The 26,136-nt window shown below is 45.7% G+C and overlaps 1 protein-coding gene across 3 annotated transcripts; it reads right to left on the reverse strand.

The window, feature by feature from the left end:
- Window positions 1-1,703: 1,703 nt before the first annotated feature.
- ERRFI1 (ERBB receptor feedback inhibitor 1) lies at window positions 1,704-15,774 on the reverse strand. Of its 3 annotated transcripts, XM_036848302.1 has the most exons (5): window positions 15,637-15,774; window positions 15,093-15,302; window positions 5,444-5,641; window positions 5,258-5,355; window positions 1,704-4,398 (listed from the first exon to the last, which is right to left on the reverse strand). In XM_036848302.1, exons 3-5 carry the CDS (start codon window positions 5,563-5,565, stop codon window positions 3,218-3,220), a joined length of 1,401 nt encoding a protein of 466 aa, XP_036704197.1. In that variant the 5' UTR covers window positions 5,566-5,641; window positions 15,093-15,302; window positions 15,637-15,774; the 3' UTR covers window positions 1,704-3,217. The 3 variants fall into 3 exon arrangements, with proteins under 3 accessions (XP_036704197.1, XP_036704205.1, XP_036704187.1); XM_036848310.1 differs by lacking the exon at window positions 15,093-15,302 and having other exon boundaries at window positions 5,258-5,334; window positions 15,637-15,772; XM_036848292.1 differs by lacking the exon at window positions 15,093-15,302 and having other exon boundaries at window positions 15,637-15,772.
- Window positions 15,775-26,136: the final 10,362 nt, after the last annotated feature.

A 26,136-nucleotide genomic window follows, 5' to 3' on the forward strand; every position in this document is an offset into this window, starting at 1 on the left:
GGGAAGCAAATACGCAATGAATTAAAGATGTTCTTGACCACAGTACAAAGAAAAGGCAGTGGAGGGGGAGAAAGAGGCAACAAATACGAGCTGCAGATGGTGCCGTGTCAGTGCCGTGATAAGGAGCCCCCAGAAGCTGCGGGACAGGCACAGTGGCCCGGGCCACACACTGGGTCTGCCTCCCACCTGAGATCACCACCTGCTATTTCTACCTCCAAGTATCTTCCACGCCAGTGTTTCTCCGTCTCCACCGCCGGACACGCGGATCTCAGTTCCGACAGCCTCTGTCCTGAAGTCTCCCCATTTCCAATCCGTTCTGCATGCAACAGCCACTGGTCTTCTTAAAACACATCCCATCCCATCCATCCCCTGCTTAGACCTTTGAGTGGCATCCGCTACCCTTTCCCGTTGTGCCTCTCGCTGGGTAACTTCCGGCCCCTGGCAGATGCCCAGCTTCCCTCCAGCCTTGCGGTCCCCTCTACTGACCCTCCCAGCTCACTCTGCCTCCTTGGGCTCAGATTCCATCCTTTCAGATCTCATCACCTCAGAGAGGTGGGGGCCGCTTTGTCATTCCGTCACCACCACTGTTCATTCCTTTCCAGCGTTTATCACAAATGGTCACTAGGTACTGCTTCGAATTCCATAAGGGCCTGGGTGTGTTTTCTGAGGCCCTATCTAGCATTTGGTAGTTATTCAACAAATGTCTGCTGAAGGAACTCCTCAAACCCATCTCTTCATCTGTCAATTGCCAGAAATAACGCCCAACTTACGGGGTGAGGATGAGCGACAGAGAATCATAAAATCAGTTCACAGACCGGACCCTCACTGTGTACCAGCTACTGGTTTATGGGCAGTTGTCACAGATAATTCCCTATCGTAGCTGTCACCCTCTCCCCCAGTTTTACCAATGAGAAAACTGAGATACAGAGATTTCGAAGAATCTGCCCAACACATCATTAGAAAGAGCCGGAGTTGGACTTTCAGCCCAGATCTTCCATTTTCGAGTCCTCACTCTTTACTCTGGAAGGAACCAAGCACAGGCAGGGGTGCAGTTAAAGTCATGGAGAGCTTTGCCGTCACCCAGGAAGCTGGGGAGTGTCGAGGGCGGGGGCGGGGGACGGCAGGCAGCTGGATTTCAGCCACAGGGAGAGGAAAGGGAGGAGAACAGGCAAAGGGCCCGGCGACACCGGACAGGCACCCTCCCTGACAGTATCCCAGCCTCCTCCCGCCTCCCAAATCTGTGACTCAATGAGAGGCCAGGGCAGGCTGGGCTTCCTTTGGTGGCCTTGCATCAAGCAAGAAGCAGAGCCTCCCCAAGGGCCCAGGGCAATCCAGACCTAGTCCTCAAACTCAGAATGCGTCACATCAGGTCCACGTCAGAGCCGGCTCCTTCCTGCTTCAGCTCCCTTGATGGGGACGCCCCTCCCCAGAAGGAATCTGTTTCCACAGCAACAAACCAGCATCAATTCAGACGCACCTTCTTAATTGTTATAGGTAAATACAAACAGCTCGTTTTCACTGTCTGTATACTACTTAAATGTACATTGCTTAAATCGTTTGTCATTTTAGGGAATGGTGGTAAATTTCAAGCCTATGTTAGACTGCTTAAAAATCTTCCCTTGTGCTTAAAAATGGTCATGTTGTCATATTACTCGAGACACAAAATTTTATAAGAGTGTAGGCAAGAAACATTATTAACGGTGTCATAAATAAGTATTATAACTTTATTAAAATGAAAAGACAATATTCAAAATAATGCAACAGAAATGAATAAAATCCTTTGTCCAATACTGTACACATAAATGCAGAAATCAGTGCATTTTTCTAAAGCATGTTTTAACCTTCATTTAGTTCATACTAAAATATAAGCTTTAAATAGCTCAAATAACATCACTCAGCAGTTTAAACTGTAAACAGCTTGTTTAATATGAAGAACATCGCAGTAAGGTACTTCTGTTACTGAGCACCATCTCCTTTGTGCGGCTCTACACAAGATAAATACAGCGAAGCTTGTGAAAATGGGAACGTGAGCTCTGTGTCTCAGCGAATCCGAGCGGAGCAGCGGACTGTGAGAGTTTCCACAGCAGGTGCTGAGGTGACCTCTGCTCTTAAGACATACTGGGCTGTTGGTCAGAAGTGTTTTACTTAAAAAGCAAACAATCCCCAGGAAATACTGAAGAGGAACCAGCAACACAAGGCCAGCTTGTGTTGTATTCGTTTATTTATACAGTCTAAAAAAGGGGAGGGAAAAAACCCAAGACAAAAAAACAAGAAACAAACAAACAAAAAAACCACGACACACGTCCCCACACAGATCCTCTCAAGCACATTGCTGTTTCATTATTGCTTCAACTGACATCCTCAGCACTGGCGAAGAGTTTAGTTTGTTTTCCCCCGAGCGCCCTGTGTTTCGGGGGTTGGGGGGGGGTGTAGAATACAGCAGGCATGGTAAGGAAAAATGATTGACTAATTCTGTTACCTTCCCATTTTTCAAGATGTGAGACATGGACAGGTGAGAATACAGTACCAAATATGTGGCCATCCCTCCCCTCAACAGACCAGAAAGCAAGACCTAAAGGATTTAGCTCTTGGGATGACTTGAACGAGGCAGGTTAAGTCACGGAAAGAACGAATGGCCTGCCCTCCATGGAAAAACTGTTGCAAAAATGAATGAGGCAAAACAGAACAGGCCTCAGAGCCAGAAATCCTCAAACTTAGTAAGCAGAAATAGTTGGTTTTTTGTGTGTGTGTTTTTTAATGATTTTGATCTAAACGATACTGTATTCTGTATTCTCTTCCATCTGCTCAGTTTTCAGTCTATCAGGAGCCATCCTCCAGCTTTAGTTTTTATCATTCTAAATATATATTACTCTAAGATAGCAACTACGTGGTTAACTTGCAACTAGGATCTACGATTTTACCACAAGTGTAGGTACGGGTGCGTAACGTGCGCACGTACAGAAATGTCCCCATCCTTCCTTCCCTCATCACATCTTTAAATCACAGACTTGAGCAGACTTTTCTCCGCCGCTAACACGGTCAGGGATGCTCAGCATGGCAGCACCTCACGACCCTCTAAACCCTTCTCTTTCAGACAGACAGTTCGAGTCTCTGACCCTGCGACCTGCGCCGTCTTCCTGTGAACCGCCATCAGGCTGGAGAACGGCAGGAGAACTGCTGGCTGCTGTGGCACCTCTGCTGAGCCAGGACCCAGGGTCTAAGGGGAAACCACGTAGGAGAAATGTCTGCGCTTCGCGTGGCCTGCCAGATCCACTCTTGGTTTCGAGTCCAGCTTTTCTGGGGCCGAAAAGACACCGCCATCGGCAGGGAGGGGCTGGATGGGGGTGCTCGCGTGTGTCTCTTCTGCTTCCCTAAAAAACTTTTCATATTTGTCCAGGTAGGGTGGCCTCTCAGGGAGCAGGTAATAATGCGTTGAGCTCACTTTCTTCCCGTTTTCAATGATGGGCAGGATGCAGGGGACCTTACCGGCGGCCCCCTCGCTGTGCTGTCTCTGCAGGGCTTTGCTGCTCACGTACTTGGGGTCGGGGGCAAAGCTCTGCGTGGGGGGCATGACCCCGTTGAGGTAAGACGGGAGACTTTTGGGGCTCGGGGTGCGGGAGTTACTCCGGGACAAGGGTTCTCTCGGCGGGACTTTGGGGGGCCTGTCCTCGTCGCTGTAGGTGCTGGAAGTGACTTCGGCCGACCACCTTCTGTAGTCCGGCTTGGCCGGCCGGGGAGGGATGGGGACCCGGGGGGGCACCTCGGGCTTGTCGTCGTCGGAGTTGGGAGAAGCCCTGTGCACGTAGCTGGAGATCCTGATGGCCGGCTTGTTAAAGGACCCTGCGGGGCCCGAGTGAGACCGCCTCAGTCTCCGGTGGGCCTGGGACGGAGGGGGGTTGGCACTCGTCCCCCCGGCAGCCTGGTCGTGCGCCTGGCTGAGATCCGCGGCCGAGACGGCCGGGGTGTCGAAATACGCATAGTTGATCTGTCCGCACCCTCGGAAGCTGCGTCTGCCGGGGCCGTCGGGTCTGAAGTCGGAGAGCGCGCAGTCTTCTAGAAGGAAGTCCGTGTCCGAGCTGGTCAGGAACTCGACCTCGCAGTCCGTCTCGTCCAGGGAGAGGTCCTCGGAGATGGGCAGCGGCGGCAGGGGCCTGGAGCCCCGCTCGCAGGGAGCCACGCCAGGGAAGAGGGGCGGGGGCGTCTTGATGGGGGTGAGCGGGGGCGTGGAGGCACAGACCCCGTTCACTGCCAGCTTCTTCAACCCACACGCCACCCGGTCCTCCTGCTGCCCCCAGCCTTCACTCGGGGGGATGATGAGAGGGGCCAGGCGGGACTTGGCGGAGGGGCCGTGCTCTGGAAAGTGGCTCCCATTCATCGGAGCCGACCTGGAAGCGCGCCCTGGAAGGAACCCGAGAGGTTACCCAAAACCGACCGTGCTCGCCCTCAGCTGCCCGCGCTCCTGCCACCTTCTGCCGGGTCGCTCCTGGCCAAACACCCAGCCGCTGGAACGCCGAGCACACCTAGGCAAGCGCTGCGGGCGTCGGGTCTGCCCGGAGGTGGGGAACGCACCCGATCTGGTTCAGAGAACCAATGATCTCTTCTACCTGCCTTGGACGTGTGCGCGGCACATGCCCACACGCCCCAGACAGGTTCTGTGACGTGTGCAGAATCCACAGAAGGCGAGCAGCGTGTAAGTTACGCGAGTGCCAGCCTGCGCCAACCTGGCCCTTTGGGAGGTGGGCCACACAGCACATGCAGGGCGGCCCTGAGATAGGACGAAGCCTCACCCGGCCCCTCGCGATACCGCGAGCCAGAGACGCGCCTGCGATGGGACAAGCAGCCCTTGGCAAAAATCTAAGGAACGCCAGGTTCACGTTAGAAGGACTAACACACACACTCCTCTAAGTTTTTGTCAACACTTATACCGCTCTGTCACTTTGAAACGAGCATTCGAGGCTCGTCAGGAAGAAGAGAGATCCTGTCCGAGGTTCCTAAAAGTTATTACGTCTCATCGCTGGGATGCCTTTAGAAGCTCACACCTCCACAGGGAGACCCAGCGACTCAGGCTGCGGTGCAAAGGCGGCTAAGAACACGCTTAGCTTCAGAATCTGTCGCCACTAGGGGTCCGGCTCCTGTCGGAAACGGCTCAGGTCGTTCCCTCATTTAGAAAATAACGCTGGAGGCCAAGCTCACGGCAGGGGCTGCCACCACCCTCCTCCCCAAGTGCCAGGGGCGCCTGGGCTTTCAGGACACGTACCTATGGATGTTAGGTGCTCCTGCGCCGTCGAGTTCAGACTGTAGGCCATGGTTATGGGGTCGATGTTCAAAAAGCCGCTGAAAGGAAAGGACGGACACCTTGGTGTCAAACAGGCAGCAGTCGCGTCCCCGCCCTCACTCGGACGTTGCACACTCAGGCTCCAGCGGCCCCACGTCCTGCACTTACTTCTCAAACTCGCCGCGGCCCCCCCAGCAGGCCTTCAGGCTCCCCAGGGCTTGGCCATTGTGAAGAAACCCAGTTTTTAACGGGACTCTGATCTCCTGAGCAGCGACTCCGGCCATGGACATTGTGCCTTATTCTGGGAAGTCTTCAAACTCGTGAAGCCCAGGGAGGGATGTGTGGTCAGCCAGTGGTTTTCATTCCCTAGAGGGGACACAGAGGAGAGAGTAAAGGGAACAATCCCGAAACACGCGGAACTCGCCACGGTGAGAGAAGTTCGGGGGCTGTGGAATAGAAACGTTCCACGACCGACTTCCACTCAGTTCTTCCATTTTTATGTTACCTGGCTCTTACTTTTCACGAGGGTACGGAAATGTAGACATGGTAAGTCTTTTTTTGGGGGGCGGGGGTATGTACTAATCCAGGATGTGAGATGCTTTCAGCCAACGGGATTCAGTCTGGGGGATACAGTCTGTCGCCAGCGGAGGCAGAGCTCCTGCGCGCTGAGAGCTGCACAACACAGCGGCCTCACCCGCCAGAGCACACACGCCGACCTTCCAGTGTGTGGCTGTGTTGAGAGTGGAGCTCATCCCACCCCGACCCCCGAGCTACACAAGTAATTTCAGAAATTACTGTGCTCGAAATCTGCAGCACTAATATTCTCTAAGACCCAACGCTTTGATGAAGCAGGAGAGTCTACACTCGGCCCCTGATAACCAACCCCACAAGCCCAGCATTCACTTGGGTTCTGTATTTCGGGGTGGGCCCCGGGAAGACAAATTCTCCAGTTATTACTTTTGCGAGAATAAAGAAATCGTGACATGTGAAGATACTCGTTTCCACTCTCCTGTGGAAATCAAGTTCTGCAGGATGACCGGCTTCGGCAGAGGCCTGGATGGCGTCCCCCTCCCTTTTAGAGGCAAACTGAAGACTGCATGCTCCACATTCTCCCCTGTGAAGTGCCTAGTAATTTATGTCTGTCCTGCCTAGCTGCGAGGCATGGATTACAGCTTTCTTAGCCCAGCAGTTCCTCACCTTCAGACCCCTCCGCCCCCTTGTCAGATGTGTCTGGCGTCCCCAGTCCCCATTTTCCGTATTCATGACCGAGGTGCATCGGTTATTAGCATCCAGGTCTGCCCTGTCTTCAGACATGCATGTTTGCTTAGAATAAGGTGAGGATGTCACTTGTCAAGTCTCCGTGTTACATTGACCCCCTGTGCGATGTGTACATACACTTTCTAACGCTTTCTCATTCTCTTGGCAAGTATTTTCGCACAAACTGAGAGAGCTGGGCGCCGTGCTGAGGACTGTGGGTGACACAAGACGAGTGAGATGGGTGCTGTGCTGGGGGAGGGGCACGCAGGTCAGAGTTTTGTTTCAGGGTCAAATCCGTCACCCCCTACAAGACTGTGAGCTCAGGAAAGAGGCTGCGCCCCAATCATTAATTTCACCACCTGAACAGGTGTTAGCAGGTGCTCAGTAAGTGAACGTCTGTTGAATAGATGTTTGTACAACGCCATCTAACTATTAGTATTGTCAGCATCAAGTGAATGTATACAATATGTAAGGCATAGGGTTTATTTTTTGTTTTTTTTAAAGCTAAGGGTCTAAAAAAACACTCTGCAAATGTTTATGATTCATTTTTTTTCACGTAAAAAGGAATGCAGACAGCAATGTTTCCGTGACAAAGGAGGACGGGGCCCGATCAGCCCTTCTCAGCTTTTTACTCTCCCAAAGTCAGCTGTTTTCATATACTAGGCAGAGATTTCAACAGGTTTAAAATATTATTTCTAATAGTCAAGCATTATCTTTCTTTCATCGGTCTCTAAAGATATGTGATTAAGAAGAGGGGGAAAAAAACCCCCCATCATTTCAGAAATCTAAGTTATTGGGAGGGCTTTTTTTTGTTGTTTCTGAGGGTTGGTTTTTAAGATCAGGAACAAAGCAAATGTGTTTTTACTTCCCCTGAATGCAGTTAAGCTCTAAGAAAAATTTAAGATACAATCTTTAGCAAAAAATTGCTAGACACGCCCTCTCTGTCCCTGCCCGGTGGTCTAGGGTGCTGTTTCTGAGCAATCTGCGAGCCCTGGCAGGACGGCAGGGACAGTATCTGTGGCGATAGAAAATTGAAAGGCCAGATAGGAAGAAGAATATGGTATCTGACTGGTTTGAAAGCACACGTTTGAAGATCGCCCATCCAGATTACAGGAAAGTGCTGCAGGGGATGGTGGAGGCCCAGCCCTCACCTGTCTGCAGGCCAGCAAGAACTACCAGTAATTACTGTGGGTCGGCCTCCGAATGCCATCTAAATCTTCGCTTTCAACAGGGTGATTGTGTAACCATCGCCTCTGCTGAAATGGCCCCGGAATTCTGGACTTCCATTTCAGTGGTCCCTTAACATTATGTACACGTTCTAGAAAAAGTTATTTTTCGGTCATTGTTTCCATCACCTCCTTGTTAAGCTTTCTTAAGAAAAAAAAAAAATTTTTTTTTTTTTTTTTAGTATAAAAAGAATTGTGTTCACTGAGGCAGCTCGCTTGTGACTACAATAGTGTCTTTGTGCATTCATCGAAGGTGACCTGCCTCTACATTTCAATGGGGAATTGTGAATGGGCCATGTTATGAAACTGTCCAAACTTCCCACTGGCTCGCACGGGGAGCTCCCAGGGCAGTGTCACTGTGTGCTCTCTTCTTCTGGAAAATAACTCCCAACTGTAGACTCAAAAAGGGGAACCTGCAGGGGGTCTGGAAGCAAACTTTTAAAGTGTGTTCCTCAGGTTGTAAACTCAACCACCTGGAATTATTTTATGCCTCTCTCAAAACTCTGGAAGTATTCAATATGTATACTCCTCTGTAAAAACAAAAAAAAAGAAAAAAAAGTCAATCAATTTGGTCAACCTCGAGTCAAAAAGAAACACGGCGCTCAAGTGAAATTTAACTGATGCTGCCGTGTCTCGAAGTTTGTTCCCTTATAACTGTAAAACTAGCTCTACCTTACGATTCATTAGGAAAACGGCTGCGAAAAGATACCTGCGTGGGAAAACCAGGATCTATAAGTCCAAGATGGCATTGTGTGATGAAATGCAAAAATACGACAGCTAATGTAAATCCACTCAGCCTGGTATAGACCAGGGTCTCGATAACCTTGGGCATAGTAACTTTTCTAAAATACATGAACTAATTTTTAGCCTTTGTGTCAAAAATGCTGTTAAATACCCATCCCAGGTGTGAACTACTTTCTCCTGTTAACATCACTTTTTTTTTTTTAATTCAAGTAAAACAAAACAAAACAAAACAAAACCCCTAAAACCATCTGTTTCTCGAGGCTGTCCCTTTATTTTCTCTCCTTACAACCCGGCCCTGCCTGGAGTTCTGACCCCCCTCTAGGGCTTCAACTCTACGTTGACAGCTTCCCGAATCCCGAGTCCAGCCCAGGCGTCCAGCCCAGGCGCAAGCCTCCACCTTGCATTTCCTATTGTCTGGTGATCACCTTTCCAGTCGGATGGTCCCCTGGCATCTCCAACTTTACTAACCAAAAGCCTCCTGTCACCCACTGCACATCCCCTCCCCCTTCCCAAACCAGTTCACAGTCTAAGCAGATCACAGGTCTCCGAAAGGCACCATTTTTAACCTGAGTTACAGCAGATGTACATTCAATCGCCAAGGTCCACAGCTTATTTCTACGCCGTTTCTCAAATCTATCTTCCTTCCGTCCCGATCTGCCTCGGGTCTGAAAGCCCCCCACCCACCCTGCACACCAGATCGCCGTCCCTCATCTCCCACTACTCTGACATCGTCAAAGTCTTCAAAGGCTTCTCAGTGAAAGCTGCTCGGTCTGGCACTGAAGGCCTTCACAACGAGGCCCCCATCTACCTTTCTCAAGCTCTTGCCTCTCCTTTCCCCAGTCGATGTTAGGAATCAGTTTAGGCTTCAGGGCCACCCTCTCCAGGAACCCGCTCCCTTGGGAGAAGCCAGAGGAGGATCTCCGGGGCTCGGGTTATTCTGTGCCCCTGGTCCCCTTCTATCAGCCTAACTTTCTGGGACAGCACTCCCACCGCCCCAGCAGATCCTGACCTCATTCATTTCTGACACATACTTACTTAGTAAGTGGATTTTGAGAAAATATTCATCTCATTTTTAAAAAAGTAATTACATGAAAGAGTCATGTAATCTATAATACAAACCAGTGAAGAAGGGGAAAAACACAGGTTTGTAAGGGATAAACTCCACATTTGCTGACGCTGCCCAGTTATAACAGAACAAGTGTAGGGCAGGTAGCCAGCAAGGAATTTTCACTAAATTCATTTCCAAAATCCAAAGGGGACAGTTTGAGACTGGGGAAAAAATTAGAACCTTAAGTGGTTAACAGTGTAACTTTCCCAACTGGCATCTGGTACTAAGTGTCTACTTAAAGCAATCAGGGGATGCTTTCTAGAAACACTGAATTTCACCTTCTCCTCTCTTCTGGATTGTAACGCACCTCCTGTGTTTTTGCTGCTAAATTTAAGGTCATTTTCCTTAAAAAAAAAAAAAAAAAGGGTTACACCCAAAAGCACATTGCACATTCTTTATCCAATAGGTGAAATCACATGCCTTTTGCTTGAGGATAGCCTCTGAGACTGTTCTTTAAAAACCAGGCTACCTTCAGACAATAACCTAGATAGGCTTACCTGGCCACAGATCTCATTAATAAATCTCAGAGGCAATCCACGAGAGGGGGAGGGGCACATTTTTGTCACACAACTCATCCAGTTCTGCCCAGTGCTTCCTTATTTAAAAGCGTGACGTAATTTCCTTCTTTCAATCTGGTTTAAGAACCTGATTTCTGTTTATTCAGGGTGATAAATGGTCTTCTCAGCTGCATTTAACAATTACCTACCTACCTATTTCCGTACCCAGGGAGATAGAAGGTAACTATATTCACAGCCAAAATCTGTGAAAAGAAACTGACTTAAGACCATGACAAATACCATGATTTCAGACCCTCCCCAAATAAACCAACTCATCTTTCATTTGGAAGATGCCTAAAATAATCACCTTTGGGAAAATGAAAAAGAAAACAAAACCAAACCAAACCTCACTATTTTTACTGTGATTAGTGTCTAAAGCACTGGTGGCCAAGCGATCTGCACTGAACGTTCAGTTTTAGCTCTTTTACAGGATTTTAATTTCCGTTAATAAAAGGAGAAAACTTACTTATTTGACATTCCCCTAACACATTCAGTGTTTATGATCGCTATAGTGTTGTGTGGCCTGAGCTGATTCACTAAAAGCAGAAGATTCTTCACAAATCACAGGCCCTAGTTCAGGGTTTTTCTCGGATTTCACTTTAATCGGCGCGATCTGGGGGAAGGGAGAAGGGCAGTCAAGGTAGGAGTGCCCTTCTCCGTGCCCTGCTACTGCGGAAGCATCAACAGCCTCTGCGTTCAATGCCCAGATGATTTAAAAGTGCGTTATATCAAGTTAGTAACACGTAACTAAACTCAGTGGTTTCAGTGAAGATGTGCGTGTGGCCCAGTGCGGTGGGGATGGACGTTCTGTCCTCCTGCAGCCCTGCACCTGGCCCATAATGGCCCACTTGTAGGTGGTAAAAACCAAGGCAACCAGGAAAATGTTTTATCTTCACACTGTCGCAGTCAAAGCTAGGTGACCTTAGTTCTGAAATAATTCAGAATATTCTCCAGCTAAGTCTTTTAAGAAATGGCAAGCCGACAGAAAACGTATTCCTTCAACTACCATGGTCACCGACAGCCTCTGGATTCCCTCAGTCTCCTACGCGGCTTTGGTGACAGAGCAGAAACGCCCCACAGCAGGAATGGATTCTTTTGTCCTTTGTCCTTTTCCTACAGAGCACTATAGCACCAGCAGAACACAAAGACACACCGGGCGGAAAAATATTATTCCTTTTAGACATACACACAGTAGATTTCTAATCGTAAAAGATACACAATTTCTATTCAAATTTTAATGGCAGTGAGCACAATAGTCTAATGATAGGAAGCGAGTCTTTAAAACTTCAAATTTAATTAATGAGCGTTTAAGTCACCCAGTGGGTAATTCGAGATTGTTACAGTGAACAGAAACCCAGTAAGGATAATAACTAGTTCACTGGACACTTATCTGACAGGCTTTGTTCCAAGTGCTTTCTGTGTATTAACTAATTTAATCCTCTCCACAACCCTGGGAGGTGGGTGCCTATTACCACCCTCCTTTACAGCCGAGGAGCCGGAAGCGCAGAGCTCAGGAACTTGGGGCCCAGACTTGAGCCAGGCTCTTCCCACACACCACACGGCTCTCCAAGCTCTTAATTAAACCGGGGGAAGGTCTGACCCGCTACGATGCTCAAGGTTTCAGGGTGGCTCAGACAGACTGTCCTGGGGCTTCGCTGCCTGGTAATGGTTTTTTCTTGGGCAACCTTCAGCCTATGAAAGTTCCTATTTTACTTCAACTCCCTCAAATTCTCCTGTACAAGTTATTACTTGCAGGTCTGTCCTATGTATCCTCTGGAAAGGGTGGGTTAAGGTTATCAGTCTGATATTCTGTGACCACTTCAAACAGTTCTTTGAAACCGTCAACCTTCAGTGACACGTGGATGCCCCAGCATCATACAACCCGTTACAAGATGGTATTTGATATACGTGGGTCTGTCTCCGCCCGTACAAAGGGGTCCCTACATATACCCAAGGGGCCTCCTTTTAATCCACTCCCAGCATGGATCCCTGTGGGGTGTGATAATCAGCCTCTATTGTAAAATCCAGAATTTAATGATAGAATGTCTTGTATTTGGAAAGCGGTCCACAGATGACAAAACACTTTCTAACGTGTTATCTCACTTGATCCCCAAGGCATCCCTGTAAGAGGAGGCAGGGATTACAGTCGCCATTTTGCAGAGGAGGAAATGAAGTGAGGTTAAGCATCTTCCTGTTGGCAAAGGGCCATCGCGGCTCTTCTGCCCTGTAATCTAGCATTTTCCCCACTACACTTTCACCACCTCTCCTTTCTAGAGCGTCTTCATTTCAGGCGACAGCCACGTTTCTCCTCCTGACATTCTTGGTTACAGATGGAGAAACTGACACAAAGGACAGGACCCAAGCGCTGGTCAGCTGCGCAGAGAAGACTGAACTCAGCTCATGCATTTGGCTCACTGGTTTTTAGAGGGCAGGGCTTCATTATTTTCACGAATAAGTTATCGGATGCTTATTCTGGACTAGATACGACGCTAGGTGGTGCTGCCTAAGGTTCAGTCTAGCGAGGAGAGAGGTAAGAGGTAAGCACACAATTTCAGATTGTGGTCACTTCCAAGGGAATGAGCGGGGAGCAGGAGAGGGCAAGGAGGCAGAAGAACCTATTCACACAGGTGGCTAGGGAAGGCTTCTCTCAGGTGACTTTTAAAATTTGAATCTAAAGGATGAAAAAAAAAAGGCAGCCATGAGAAGAGTCAGGAGAAGAGCATTCCGCGCAGAGAGGAACAGTATTTTCAAATCCCAATTTGTAACTCGTCGAGTTTCATGTTCTGGGGGTCTTTAACAAGAGCTTTTGGACAATGTCTTCTCATCCTGACCTTCCTACTGTTTCCTCTGTTAAACTGTAACCTTTTGTTGAGTCGCGGCACTTTGGGGTTGAAAACGGCTACGTCATGTAGCCAGAGCCCCATATTTAAAAAATACATTCAACGGCCTTTTGGTAATACTGCCCAATTTTATGGTATAAGGAATTGGATTCAAGTATCAACGAGGACTCCAAACCACGGAATCGTTTTTTCTTTTCTGAAATCTGAATCCCACATTAACTTCCCCCTACCTTAAAACGAACTTCTGTATTTAAGCTAGTAACGTACGTTCAGAACCCCAAAACTCGCCAGTTTTACCTATCTTTACAAAGCATGTTGATACTGTGCGAATAATGCCAGAATGCCGCAACTGGATTTCGTTTATCTAGTGAGTTATCCCGATCAGCTTCTATAACGCATTGCCAAACACGAGCACCAAAGGATGCTACAGAAATCCTGATGATGAGGTACCCACACAAATGCATTTAGCTTAAGAGCAGACTCTCTCTGTGGCAGGAGTCTGTGACATTCCAATTCCTGGAATTACCCCTGGCACCACCTTTCCCCTCCTCTGGTCACCTTTTGAAAGCAACCTCATGGTATGTAGACATTCAGGTCAGTTTCAAGCATGTTAGATTGCACCTGTAATTTAGGTGACTTGATTTTTTTTCTTTTTAATTTATTTTGGCTGTGCCGGCTCTTAGCTGCGGCACGTGGGATCTTTAGTTGCAGCATGCGGGCTTCTTAGTTGCGGCATGCATGCGGGATCTAGTTCCCTGACCAGGGATCGAACCCGGGTCCCCTGCATTGGGAGTGCCGAGTCTTATCCACTGGACCACCAGGGAAGTCCCAGGTGACTTGCTTTTAAAAGCTACCATTACTATTAGCAGAAAGGAAGTATTATCTGGTTCATCCTCTGAGGAGCAGCAGTTATTTTCACACAAAAACTCAAGTCTACAGTATAATTAAATCTCACAGAAAGAGCAACTAGAATCGACTGTGAACCGAAAGTAGGAAACCCAGTGCATCACGACAGTGGTTTTCCCTATCTGCCAAAAATATGAATAACTCAGACATTTCATAACGGCCATTAAAAAAAAAAACAACAGATTTGCTTTCCGAACTTTATCAGTGACTGGTCCTATCCTGCTGAGCTTTAAAATGTAAAATATGCTTTCCTGCAATTATTTATCAGTCATCAACTATGTGCAAAGCTGCATAAGACAGAAGTTGTGCAAGGCAGGGTTCCTGCCCTTAAGGAGTTTACAGTCTAATATCTGTTGGGTTATAAATTATTACTCCCAGACCTCTCCCACCTACCAGTAAGTGTCCACAAGAACACACAGCTGAAAAGGAAACTTCTGTATGAAGTGAAGGCAATGACAAACAGTGTCTGAACTCCATGCTAAAACCAATATGCATTTCTCTTCAAATTTGCTAATATCTGGAAAAGAGCTTGATTGATGACATACTGGTAATCAATCATAGTCGGCCTGTTAACAAGCAACCGACTTCTTTTATTTTGGTCTTAGCAAAATTTGGTCATTTTCTGAAATGGGTACCAAAATGCCTTTGTTTAAGGAAAACTTCACTTACAACTATATAGTTCCAGTAAGGATTTTAAAAAAAAGAAAAAGAAAAAGAAAGAAATGCAGTTAAAAAAAGAAGGCAAAACCAGATATGGTGAACTTATTTAGATGCTTCAGTCTCCTGAACAAACGTATCCCCACTGCATTCTTAACAGATTTATAAAAGCCTGAAACTTCGTAGAACACTTGTTCTCCAGAAGGGGGGGAAAAAGGCATTTTAACCTCACCTTTCTTCACCCCCGACAGTTGCCTAGAAACCAGTCCTGCCCTACCTGTGTTGCAGGTGCACCTAAAGTCACCAACACATCTCTTTTAAAGCTACAGTCTCTATTCTGATTGCACTTACGTTTATGACTAACACTCTACTCATATTTTTTTATCAGGTAAGAGACTGGTTTCTTTCGAGCAATGACGAAATCTTAATAAAGACTTTGCAAGCACCAATCCAGTATCAATCCTGATAAAGGAGTCATCTAATTTGTATAAGACTACGATATACATATAAACACACACGTACACACACAACAAATGAATGTCCAATAAGTGTTCTCGTTTCGAACACAGAATTCTACAGTTCCTTCCCGTTTGAGGCAGCATTTAGGACCTTCACAGCAAAGAATCACGTTCCTGGGAGGAGGAGGAGGAGGAGGAGCAGGGGGAGGAGGAGGGCGCGGGGCTGCTCGGATGAATTAAGAACACCGACTGGGGATGACCGTCGTCGCCGAGACTAGGCAGAAGAACCGCGGGTCAGCACCGGCGCCGATCCCAGCCCCCCGCAGCTCCCAGGACATGGCTTGCGGGCGCGCGGTGTGGACCAGACTAGCGCAGCCCCCGGCGGGAGGAGGAAAGAGCCCGAGGCCGCCGCCAGCCCGCGGACGCAGGACCCCGGCTCGCCGCTCCCGGAGCCGCGTCCCTGGCGCCCCGGGCCGGCCCCTCCCTCCGTCCCGGGAGACTCCGCGCCGGGCGACCCTCTCCGCGCCCCGGGGACCCGCCCCGCGTCTGCAGCCACCCGGAGCCCTGAGGGGCGCGGCGCCGCCCCCCCCACCCCGCAGGCCCCTTACCCCAGCGAAACCGCGGCTGCCCCACGGCGCCCTCCCGCGCATGTCCGTCCCGGCTGTCTCAGCGCCGCGGGCTCAGGGGCCCGGACACCGCGCAGGCGCCTCGCCGCTCGCCGGCCGCCCGCTCCCACTAGCGTTCCCCACTTGCACTCGGCCGCCGTCGCCGCCTCACTATATAGTGAGTGGGCGGGGCCGTGACGTCGCCGCTCACCGCCCCACCTCCCCCGCGCAGCCAATCCCGGGCGCGAGCCGCTTAAAGGGGCGATATCGCGGCGGAGGCGCTCGCGTGGGGTCCGGAGGCGCTCGCGTGGGGTCCGCCGTCGTCGCGCGGCTCCGCGGGGAAGCAGTCTTTGTCTCCCGCGGGCCGTGTTTCTGGGCCGCCGCGGTCTGGGCTCCTCCCCTCTGCCGGATCCTGGTAGCCGCTGCCCAGCTCCGAGAACCCCCTCCCAGGAATCTTCCTCTGAAGTGTGCGGGCCGCCCGGCCTCGGCCGCGGTTCCTGCCCGACCCAAAGGCGGCGCCGCGCCTCGCGCGGGGTTTCCACCGTTTCCAGACCCAGGGAGGGTTTTATCTTCCCCTGTCCGCGGGCCGCCGCCGCGTGGGTGGGCCGAGGGCACCGGGGGGAGGCGAGCGGAGCTTCTGCTGGGCCGGCCTCGGGGGCGGGGGGGCGCGTCTGCCGTTTGCAGCCACGCGCTCACCACGAGGCTCGCGGGCCGCGGCGTGGGAGGGACAGCGCGGGACAAGGTGGGACAGTGTGGGACATCACGGGCAGCGCAAGACAAGGAAGGACAGAGTGAGTCATCGGAACCTTGAGGGGCAGCGAGGTCACATTGGTGAGGGCCTTTCCTGGCAGGGTGCCCGGCCACCTCTCCTCTGACCACACGTTTGCCAACGGAGGCCAGGCCCTGGTGGCAGTTGACCCGGATAGGGCCGCCCACGGGCTTCCAGAAGCCCCCACCCGACCCCAACTCGGCGTCCGCTTGAGTTCCCAACCTCGTGTTTACTTAATACACCCAGGCAGACCTCGACATCTGTTGGCATCAGGGCAACCACTGATGCCCAAGGACAAAACACCAGCAAACCGGCAGGAGGAGGTTTCTCGAGGCGCCGGTGATGCAACTTAGGCTTATAGTTTAACCGTAAAATAAATAATACAAATGATAACAAACCAAGAGTAACTAAAGTAAGAAAAAAAGCAAACAGACAGAAACCCTCCAGTTTTAACTAGAACAAATCCCCTGAATGGTACTCTCTATTGAGTAGAGGCCAGAGACCTCCTGCTGACCTCTTTGGTCTCCTCAGAGGCCCTTCTTGCATTTCAGCAGTAATGCCCAATAGTTAGACATTTAGCACTACCTAATTGGGGTAGTTTAACATATGGAATGAGATTCCGACCTCATTATCAGGTTAACTATTAACCTTACACTCCATGAAGTGATTTGCCTTTTCTCCCCTATTATTTACTTACATTCTTTTAAATTTAATTCAAAGGCTTAATTCTGAATTCAAGGCCTTACGAACCAAAACTAAAAACAAAACAAAACAAAACTCTCTTTTATTTGCAAGATAAACAAATATTTAGCAGAGAGAGCTCTGTCCCTCATTCTGATGGGCTCCTTCTGGACTACAGGGCTTCTTGGGTCATTTTCATGCCTCTGCTACTTAACAATTCAGTTATTCCATCTTTCTGTTAACTTTTCTTACTGCCATTCGTGTAGTAGCATTTTAGAATGATGAAAATTAGTCACAACTAATTGCTAATTTTCTTACCAAATTAACTAGGTTTTTTACTCACAGACAATCTATCCAGATTTTTTTCCCCCATTTTGGTTTCATTTATGTTTACGGCTTACCCATACGCTATCAGTATAAAAAAAGGATCAGCCTGAGAACTTGCCAGAGAACATCTTTTCAGACCTCACAGTCCAGCATTTACTGAATGGGGACTTAGCCAAGCTCGAGTTTCATCCAAAAGGCACCCTGGTTGCACTATTTCAAGTAACCACAATACAGCTGTAATTTGTGCTTTGGCCTTATTGGCATGCTTTTGCATTCTCCTATTCATTAAACAGTGATAATCACCAGAGCAACCATCAAACACACCCCTTCTTTAGAGAAAGAAGATCAACAGGATACTCAGTATAGGGTTGAGAGCTGTATGATGGGCTGTTTTGGTAAATTATCAAAAAAAAAAATCACAAAATCACATGAGTCATTCTGGATGAATATGATTTTTTCTCTTCTGATCTATTTAAAACTTGCAAAATAAACATCTTAAAAAATTTTTTTATTGAAATATAGTTGATTTATGATGTGTCAATTTCAGGTGGAGAGCAAAGTGATTCAGTTATACATATCTATATGAATATATATATTCTTTTTTTGTTCTCTTCCATTATGGCTTATTACAAGATATTGAGTGTAGTTCCCTGTGCTATACAGTAGGTCCTTGTTGGTTATCTATTTTATATATACTAGTGTGTATATTTTAATCCCAAACTCCTAAATTTCCACCCCACCCCCACCCCCAGCGCTGGAAAATAAACATCTTGATTTATTCATTTTGGGGGAAAAACCAGTTAGAGCTGATGGCTTACTGAATTTTGCTTACAATAATACTCATACAATGTGGCTTTCTCAGCTGTGGATGAACTACATGAGAACACTTATACCCCACATATCTTTTATCTAAGACTCTATTAATTATATTTTGTAATAACACTGACATGTCAATAATATTGTGGAGTATTTGCGGAACAGTTTAAAAGGAAAATGCTAAGCCACTTGAAATGAGCATTTTGTGTTTATCAAGTGATCATTCCATGACTTTTAACAGATTGGAACACTAGTCTAGAGGTTTAGGGAAAAAATACGCTCTTTGTACTGAATCTAGCATGCTTTAAATTATCTCCAGTAAGGAAGAAAGTTAAAGTCAGACAATGTTTTTTTTTTTACATCTCCCCAATCCATCTAATTTTGACGCCACCTCCCAAGGAATTTATATTGGCTGATTGTTATTTAATATAAAAAAACCCTAAATGTAACATCTAAAATGTTAGACTTACATCACATTACCCAGATTGTCACTTTGCACTTGCCCTTCTTTCAGAGTAAGAAGAGGCTGTCCTTGGAGTGAGAACAGGGGGAGGTTCTGGCTCAGAAACCTTAGGATCACAGTCTCTGCTTTCCTAAGGACATTGTTTCTTTCTGTCCTCTCCCAGTATCCCTGCAAGTCATGTGTAAGCACGCATGTGCTGGACAGGGCCTTATGACACTTCCAAATTTCTATTTGGATATTATGCGAATCCTGTAGAAGAGGATCACAACTTGGTGTTTATTCATCTTGATTATAGATGTTTTTGTGTTTTGGCTCTGTTTATAGAGACATATTTTTTTTTTTTTTTTTTTTATTTATTTATTTATTTATTTATGGCTGTGTTGGGTCTTCGTTTCTGTGCGAGGGCTTTCTCTAGTTGCGGCGAGCGGGGGCCACTCTTCATCGCGGTGCGCGGACCTCTCACTATCACGGCCTCTCTTGTTGCGGAGCACAGGCTCCAGACGCGCAGGCTCAGTAGTTGTGGCTCACGGGCCTACTTGCTCCGCGGCATGTGGGATCTTCCCAGACCAGGGCTCAAACCCGTGTCCCCTGCATTGGCAGGCAGATTCTCAACCACTGCGCCACCAGGGAAGCCCTATAGAGACATATTTTAAAGTGAGACACTTTCTGCATTACTCTCTTAGTCCTAGAGCCTTTTCTATTCACAGTATATGTAGTTATGCACTTTTTTAAAAACCAATTTATAGATGTGTGCAATAAAAAAAATACATGAGAATGGAAGAATTGCATTTCATAGAGGTCATTTGTTTAGTTGTCACTTTATGTTTTGGAAACATCTGGGCACACACACACACACACACACATATTTATACAGTATTTCCAATAAACTTTGTGGATTACTTTAAACTTTCCCACTGATATGAGCCGAGATTCACCCATGGGAATTGCTTCATCAAATCAAAGTCTCCATGGAGCTTTCAAATTTAGCAGCCATTTGAAAAGTTGCACAGAAAAAGATTTCTTTACAACTTCCATTTTCCCCAGGGATATTAATTAGGGATATTACTCCCCCTTCTTAGCTTTTCCCCTAAAAAAAAAAAAAAAAAAAAAAACAGAAAAGAAAGAAAAAAAAATACATGCAGTATGCTCGGCCTGGGAAAAGACTGAAGAGGCTGGTTTTAATTTATCCATCTACTAGTTTAAGTGTTAGGGCCAGGGCTTACCTGCTTTTGCTTAGTATGAGTTTTGGAGGGCTATTTGTATAGTTTGTTTTTAATTGAGCCACTTTTTCATTTACTTAATGCTCCCTTAACCAACATTTGATGCTATTGGCTGTTAATATATTTCTAGTTTTATCCCATTTCTAGAACTTAAAACCTTTAGAAATTTTTTAGTGTCCTATAGATACACTAATTTAATATATAGATGTTAACGAGACAATTTTTTCAAATTTCTTTAAAACACTAATCTGATTTTTATCTTCAGATTTTAACATGACATTTTCTTCCAAGTAAATGCTGTATTTCCCATTAGCTGGCCAGTAGGGTGTGCTCTAGTCCCTTGCCAAATTAATTAATTAATTAATTAATTAAAAATATTAATGTCAACTCTTCATTAAGAGATTTCAGAAATATATTTCACTCCTTCATTGCCATCGACACAGATGAGGTATGTTTACATAGACACAAGCGAATAGTTCAGCAAACACAACATATATGGAAAGTTAAATTGTTATATTAAAACAAGAAAACAGAGATGTTTCCTTCTTTGGATTTAGCTCTAAAATAACTTGGGGGCTTCCCTGGTGGCGCAGTGGTTGAGAGTCTGCCTGCCAGTGCAGGGGACACGGGTTCGAGGCCTGGTCTGGAAAGATCCCACATGCTGCGAAGCAACTAGGCCCGTGAGCCACAACTACTGAGCCTGCGCGTCTGGAGTCTGTGCTCCGCAACAAGAGAGGCCGCGATAATGAGAGGCCCGCGCACCGCGATGAAGAGTGGCCCCCGCTTGCCACAACTGGAGAAAGCCCTCGCACAGAAACGAAGACCCAACACAGCCACAAATAAATAAATAAATAAATAAAAATTTTAAAAATAAATTAATTAATTAATTTGGTATCAGTTTACCAAATTGGTCCCTTGGTAGCAGATATTTTCTTTTCTTCCGGATAAAAGAAGAAGAAGGAAAATGGTGTAGGGATGAAGAGCTTAGGGTCTGCATTCAGAGGATTTGGGTTTGAATCCAGTTCTATCACTAGCTGTATGACTCACGCACGCTCCTAACCTCTCAACACCTAGTGAGCTGGGGATAACAGTACGTCCTACTCCATGGGGTAGATAAATGATATTGTGTACATAAAAGTATTTAGATCACAACCTGGCTCCAATCAGGGTTCAATAAATGTTAGCTGTTTTTTAAATCAATATTGTTATTCTCATTGTTAGTGTTGTTATGTATTCTTTTTTTTTTGACCAAGCTGTATGGCTTGCAGGATCTTAGTTCCCTGACTAGGGATCGAACCTGGGGCCCACAGCAGTGAAAGCATGGAGTCCTAACCCCTGGACCGCCACAGAATTCCCTGTTATATATTCTTTGAGTTTCTGAACACCTTTCAGTCTAAGATTCCAAAATTCTCTATTGCTTATTAGTATACATGATTTAATTTATCCAGGAGGTTGTTTTGTTAAATTCCAGGAGCATAAATGATTCATAAGATAAAATGTTTTACTTTCTTTGCAGTATTTCCACTTAAGAGGCTATAAAAGCTTAAGCCAAAGAAAGGGATTTGTCATAGTGAAATTTCAGGCACCAGCCTTTCTTGGAGAGATAAGCTACAGGCAGGGAGAATCTTCCTAGTGTCTCTGAAGGGAAGGTAACAAGTGGTCATAAGTCTAGGAACATTTACTTGTAAGCCCATACTCATCAACATCCATAGGCAAGTTTCCTTTAGAAAAAAATAGGTTTGGTTTGTCCATAAACTTCAAGTCCCTACAGAACTTTTTAATATGAACAGCTTTACCATTTTCTCTGGAATGCAAAGGCAATGGGATATACCCAGTGACTAGATGCTGTAAGAACTGAATGAATGCCAACACCTCTCGGTATTTCTTCTCCTTCTTTTTTTTAATTGAAGTGTAGTTGATTTACGGTATTGTGTTAATTCCTGGTGTACAGCAAAGTGATTCAGTTATATGTATATATTCTTTTTCATGTTCTTTTCCATTATGGTTTATTATAGTATATTGACTATAGTTTCCTGTGCTATACAATAGGACTTTGTTGTTTATTCATTCTATATATAATAGTTTGCATCTGTTAGTCCCAAACTCCCAATCCAACCCTCTCTCACCCCGCTTTTTGTATTTCTAATTTTATTCATTCATACTTTTATCCGTTCATTCATCAATAAATGTTTATTGAACTCCTATGTGCCAGGCCATACTAGGTACCCATCAGTAAGCAAGAGATACACAATCCCTCCCCTCAGAGAACTTTCAGTTGTGAGAGTTGTAGACAAGCACCCAGGAAGCCATAAGGTGATAGAGGCTGGCAGGGTGCTATGGGAATCATGGGAAAGGCACCCACCCAGACCCGGGGGAGTCAGGAGAGCTTTTTCGGACCATGTGAGGTCTCTACTGAGAGGTGAAGGTTGCTTCAGCTGTGGGACGATGAAGGGAGAACAGGGCAAACAGAAAATGTTCAGAATGTTGACATTTGAGGAGGTCAAGTTCACTCTCAATGACAAGAAGGTAAGAGGTGAGGTTGGAGAGGTTAAGTAGAGGCCAGATTTTACTTGACTGTATATGTCATGTCATGTGAAGAAGTTCAGACTCGGTGCTAAAAATAGGCGGAGGGTGCTATTGAAAAGGTTTAAAGTAGACAGTGAAATGTTTACATTTGCATGGTGAGATGTCACTCTTATTGCCACAGGCATTATGTGACCAAAAGATTTATAATTTGGGGCTGAGGGTGCTAAGTTATCTTCTTAGTTCTGAATTATCATTCTGGCTAGGGCATTAGTTCTTCTAACCCTGGGACATGGAGAGCTGCACCAACGTTTGGCAGTAATTACGAAGCGGATGGGAAACAAGAAGAGGGACAGAGAGAAAGAGACAAGCGCATAGGTTTTTGGTCAGCTCCTTGGTTTTCAGCCACTTGGGGTGACAGGAATGGCATCTGTGGCTGGTGGCCTCGCTTGGGGAAATATAGATTGGGGTTCATGGTGTTTTATAATAAATCCCTCAGTGTCTACAACATTGCAAAAGTTACAGATTTCTAGTGGAGACACCACTAGAACTCAGGGCTTTAGGTTCAATGACCCCCTTTTTTTTTTTTCCTTAAAGATCCCCGGTCCACAAACACACTTTTAATTTTATTTATTTATTTATTTATTTATGGCTGTGTTGGGTCTTTGTTTCTGTGCGAGGGCTTTCTCTAGTTGTGGCAAGCGGGGGCCACTCTTCATCGCGGTGCGCGGGCCTCTCACTATCGCGGCCTCTCTTGTTGCGGAGCACAGGCTCCAGACGCGCAGGCTCAGTAGTTGTGGCTCACGGCATTGGGATCTTCCCAGACCAGGGCTCGAACCCACGTCCCCTGCATTGGCAGGCAGATTCTCAACCACTGCGCCACCAGGGAAGCCCTCAATGACCCTTTTATAAGAGAGGGTGTGAACTTCAAATCTATTATAAAGGTTAGGTGAATGTTGGTTGATACTTCAGTTCAATTTGCCACTGTCATTTCTTCTGAGTTGTTTCTGATCTCTTCCTTTGTCAATTTAAGACTGTGGGATAAAGTCATCTTTTTTTCCAGATTATACTTTTCTTAAAATAATGATTGTGAATCACTGATATCTTAAAGGTGGCCAGTTTTTTTTTTTTTTAATAAAAAGGCATATTTGACTGTGTAATTAAGACAAGTGACCATTCCTTTGCTCAGTTTCTTACATTGTAAAACACATGTGATTATATCATTAACTTTAGGGTGTTGTCATTAATGAAGGCTGTTTGAGGAAAACTGTAACAAAAACTTCGTTTTCACCGATTTAGAAATATACTAAAGCCTACTCCCTATTAATTCATCCTGTAATGATGCATCCATCAGGAGGCACTTCAGGACATTAGGGTAATCATCACATTCACTCAATAAATATTTATTGCCAATCTACTATATTCTTCTGACGGTTTCTAGTTTTTTAAAGTAAAATTCAGAAAATATCCACTTATTTGAGCTTTCTGATTGTTTCTATTTTAAAATTTCTTTGATACTTTTTAAACATTTATTCCATTTCATTAATTAGTGTATACGATCCTAGTAAAGACTCATTTACAGGCAGACCTCAGAGATGTTGCAGGTTCAGTTCCAGACCAGTGCAATAAAGCGAATATCCCAATAAAACAAGTCATGTGATTTTTGGTTTCCCAGTACATATAAAAGTATGTCTACATTACACTGTAGTCTATTAAGTGTGCAATAGCATTATGTCTGTAAAAACAGTGTACATACCTTCATTAAAAATACTTTCTTGTGACAAATACCATATGATATCACTTATATGTGGAATCCAGAATATGACACAAATAAACTTATCTACGACACAGAAGCAGACTCACAGACATAGAGAACAGACTTTGTGGTTGTCAAGGGGGAGGAGGGTGGGAGAGGGATGGAGTGGGAGTTTGGGGTTAGCTGATGCAATCTATTATATATAGAATGGATAAACAACAAGTTCCTACTGTATAGCACAGGGAACTATATTCAGTATCCTGTGAGAAACCATAATGGAAAAGGATATGAAAAAGAATGTATATATATGTATAACTGAATCACTTTGCTGTAAATAGAAATTGTAAATCAATTATACCTCAATAAAATAAATTTAAAAAAATACTTTCTTGCTAAAAAATGCTAACCATCATCAGGGCCTTCAGTGAGTTGTAATCTTTTTGCAATCATAATATCAAAGATCACTAATCACAGATCACCATAACAAACATAATAATAAAGAAAATGTTTGAAATATTGTGAGAATTACCAAAATATAACACAGAGAAATGAAGTGAGAAAATGCTGTTGGAAAAATAGCACCGATAGACTTGCTTGATGCAGGGTTGCCACAAGCCTTCAATTTGTGTAAAACACAGTATCTGTGAAGGGCAGTAAAGTGAAGTGCAATAAAACAAGGTCTGCCTGTATTTTATATCTCCTTTTGGTCATAGGTCTAAGCTTAAATTACAGGAAGGAAGATTTGGATGAGTGCAAATAGACTAATTGGTATAAAAATGCAAAGGAAGTATCTTTGGAGCAAGGCTGTAGATTCTACCTCCCTAAAAATCTTTGAGAATCAAATAGACTCTGAACTGGTATTTTTTTAAAATTAATTAATTAATTAATTAATTAATTAATTTATTTATTGGCTGCGTTGGGTCTTCGTTGATGCGCACGGGCTTTCTCTAGTTGTGGTGAGCGGGAGCTACTCTTGGCTGTGGTACACGGGCTTCTCGTTGTGGTGGCTTCTCTTGTTGCAGAGCAGGGGCTCTAGGTGTGCGGGCTTCAGTAGTTGTGGCGCGTGGGTTTCAGTAGTTGGGGCACGTGGGCTCAGTAGTTGTGGCTCACGAGCTCTAGGGCTCAGGCTCAGCAGTTGTGGTGCACGGGCTTAGTTGCTCCGCGGCATGTGGGATCTTCCCAGACCAGGGCTCGAACCCGTGTCCCCTGCATTGGCAGGCAGATTCTTAACCCCTGCGCCATCAGGGAAGCCCTGAACTGGTATTTTCACTAGTACTCTAAACTAAGGAAATAATCATAAACAGAGTAAGCTTTGTGCTCAAAGATGTTCAATGCAGTGTTATTCACAATAGTGAAAAACTGGCCTGTTAGTAGGACAATTGGCTAAGTAAAGTATGAAATATCCATTCCTCTATTAAAATGATGCTTGTGAAGATTTTGTAATTAGAAATAATAATTAATAATAGCTCACATTTTTACACCATTTACCAAGTATTAGGTACAGTCTTAGGGCTTTATATATATTAATTTAACTTTCACAACCCTATAAGGTACATGCTATTCCTCACTTTATGACTGAGGTCAAGTAATATGCCCAAGGTTGCACAGCTACTAACTGTGGACTCAAACCTAGGCAGTTAACTTACTTTTAACCACCCCAAATTCTTCCATTATCATGTTTAGTGAAAAAAGTGGACTACAAAATTGAATATGGAATAGCTATCCTCATGCTATCACTTAGAATTTTTTACTTTGCTAGTTAAAGAAAACCCAACTCAAATTGGGTTAAAAGGAAAAAAAAAAAAAGGAATTCAGTGGTTCAGTAACAGAAAAGTCTAAGGATGTCTAGCTATATGCACAGCTGTATTCAGGGGCTCAAATGATGTCACCCGATTAGGACTTTATCTCACTGTGGCTTTGTCCTCTTTTATACTGACTTCATCTTGAG

Source organism: Balaenoptera musculus, chromosome 1, assembly GCF_009873245.2.
Source record: "Balaenoptera musculus isolate JJ_BM4_2016_0621 chromosome 1, mBalMus1.pri.v3, whole genome shotgun sequence".
In the NCBI taxonomy this organism is placed as follows: Eukaryota; Metazoa; Chordata; class Mammalia; order Artiodactyla; family Balaenopteridae; genus Balaenoptera; species Balaenoptera musculus.

What these genes read in the sequence shown, in the direction of transcription:
- ERRFI1 (XM_036848302.1), bottom strand. Translation starts at nt 5,565, where the DNA reads ATGTCCATGGCCGGAGTCGCTGCTCAGGAGATCAGAGTCCCGTTAAAA. An exon ending in GGCCGCGGCGAGTTTGAGAA is followed by an intron (nt 5,356 to 5,443) that starts GTAAGTGCAGGA and finishes TTTGACACCAAG; the next exon opens with GTGTCCGTCCTTTCCTTTCA. An exon ending in GGAGCACCTAACATCCATAG is followed by an intron (nt 4,399 to 5,257) that starts GTACGTGTCCTG and finishes GGTTCCTTCCAG; the next exon opens with GGCGCGCTTCCAGGTCGGCT.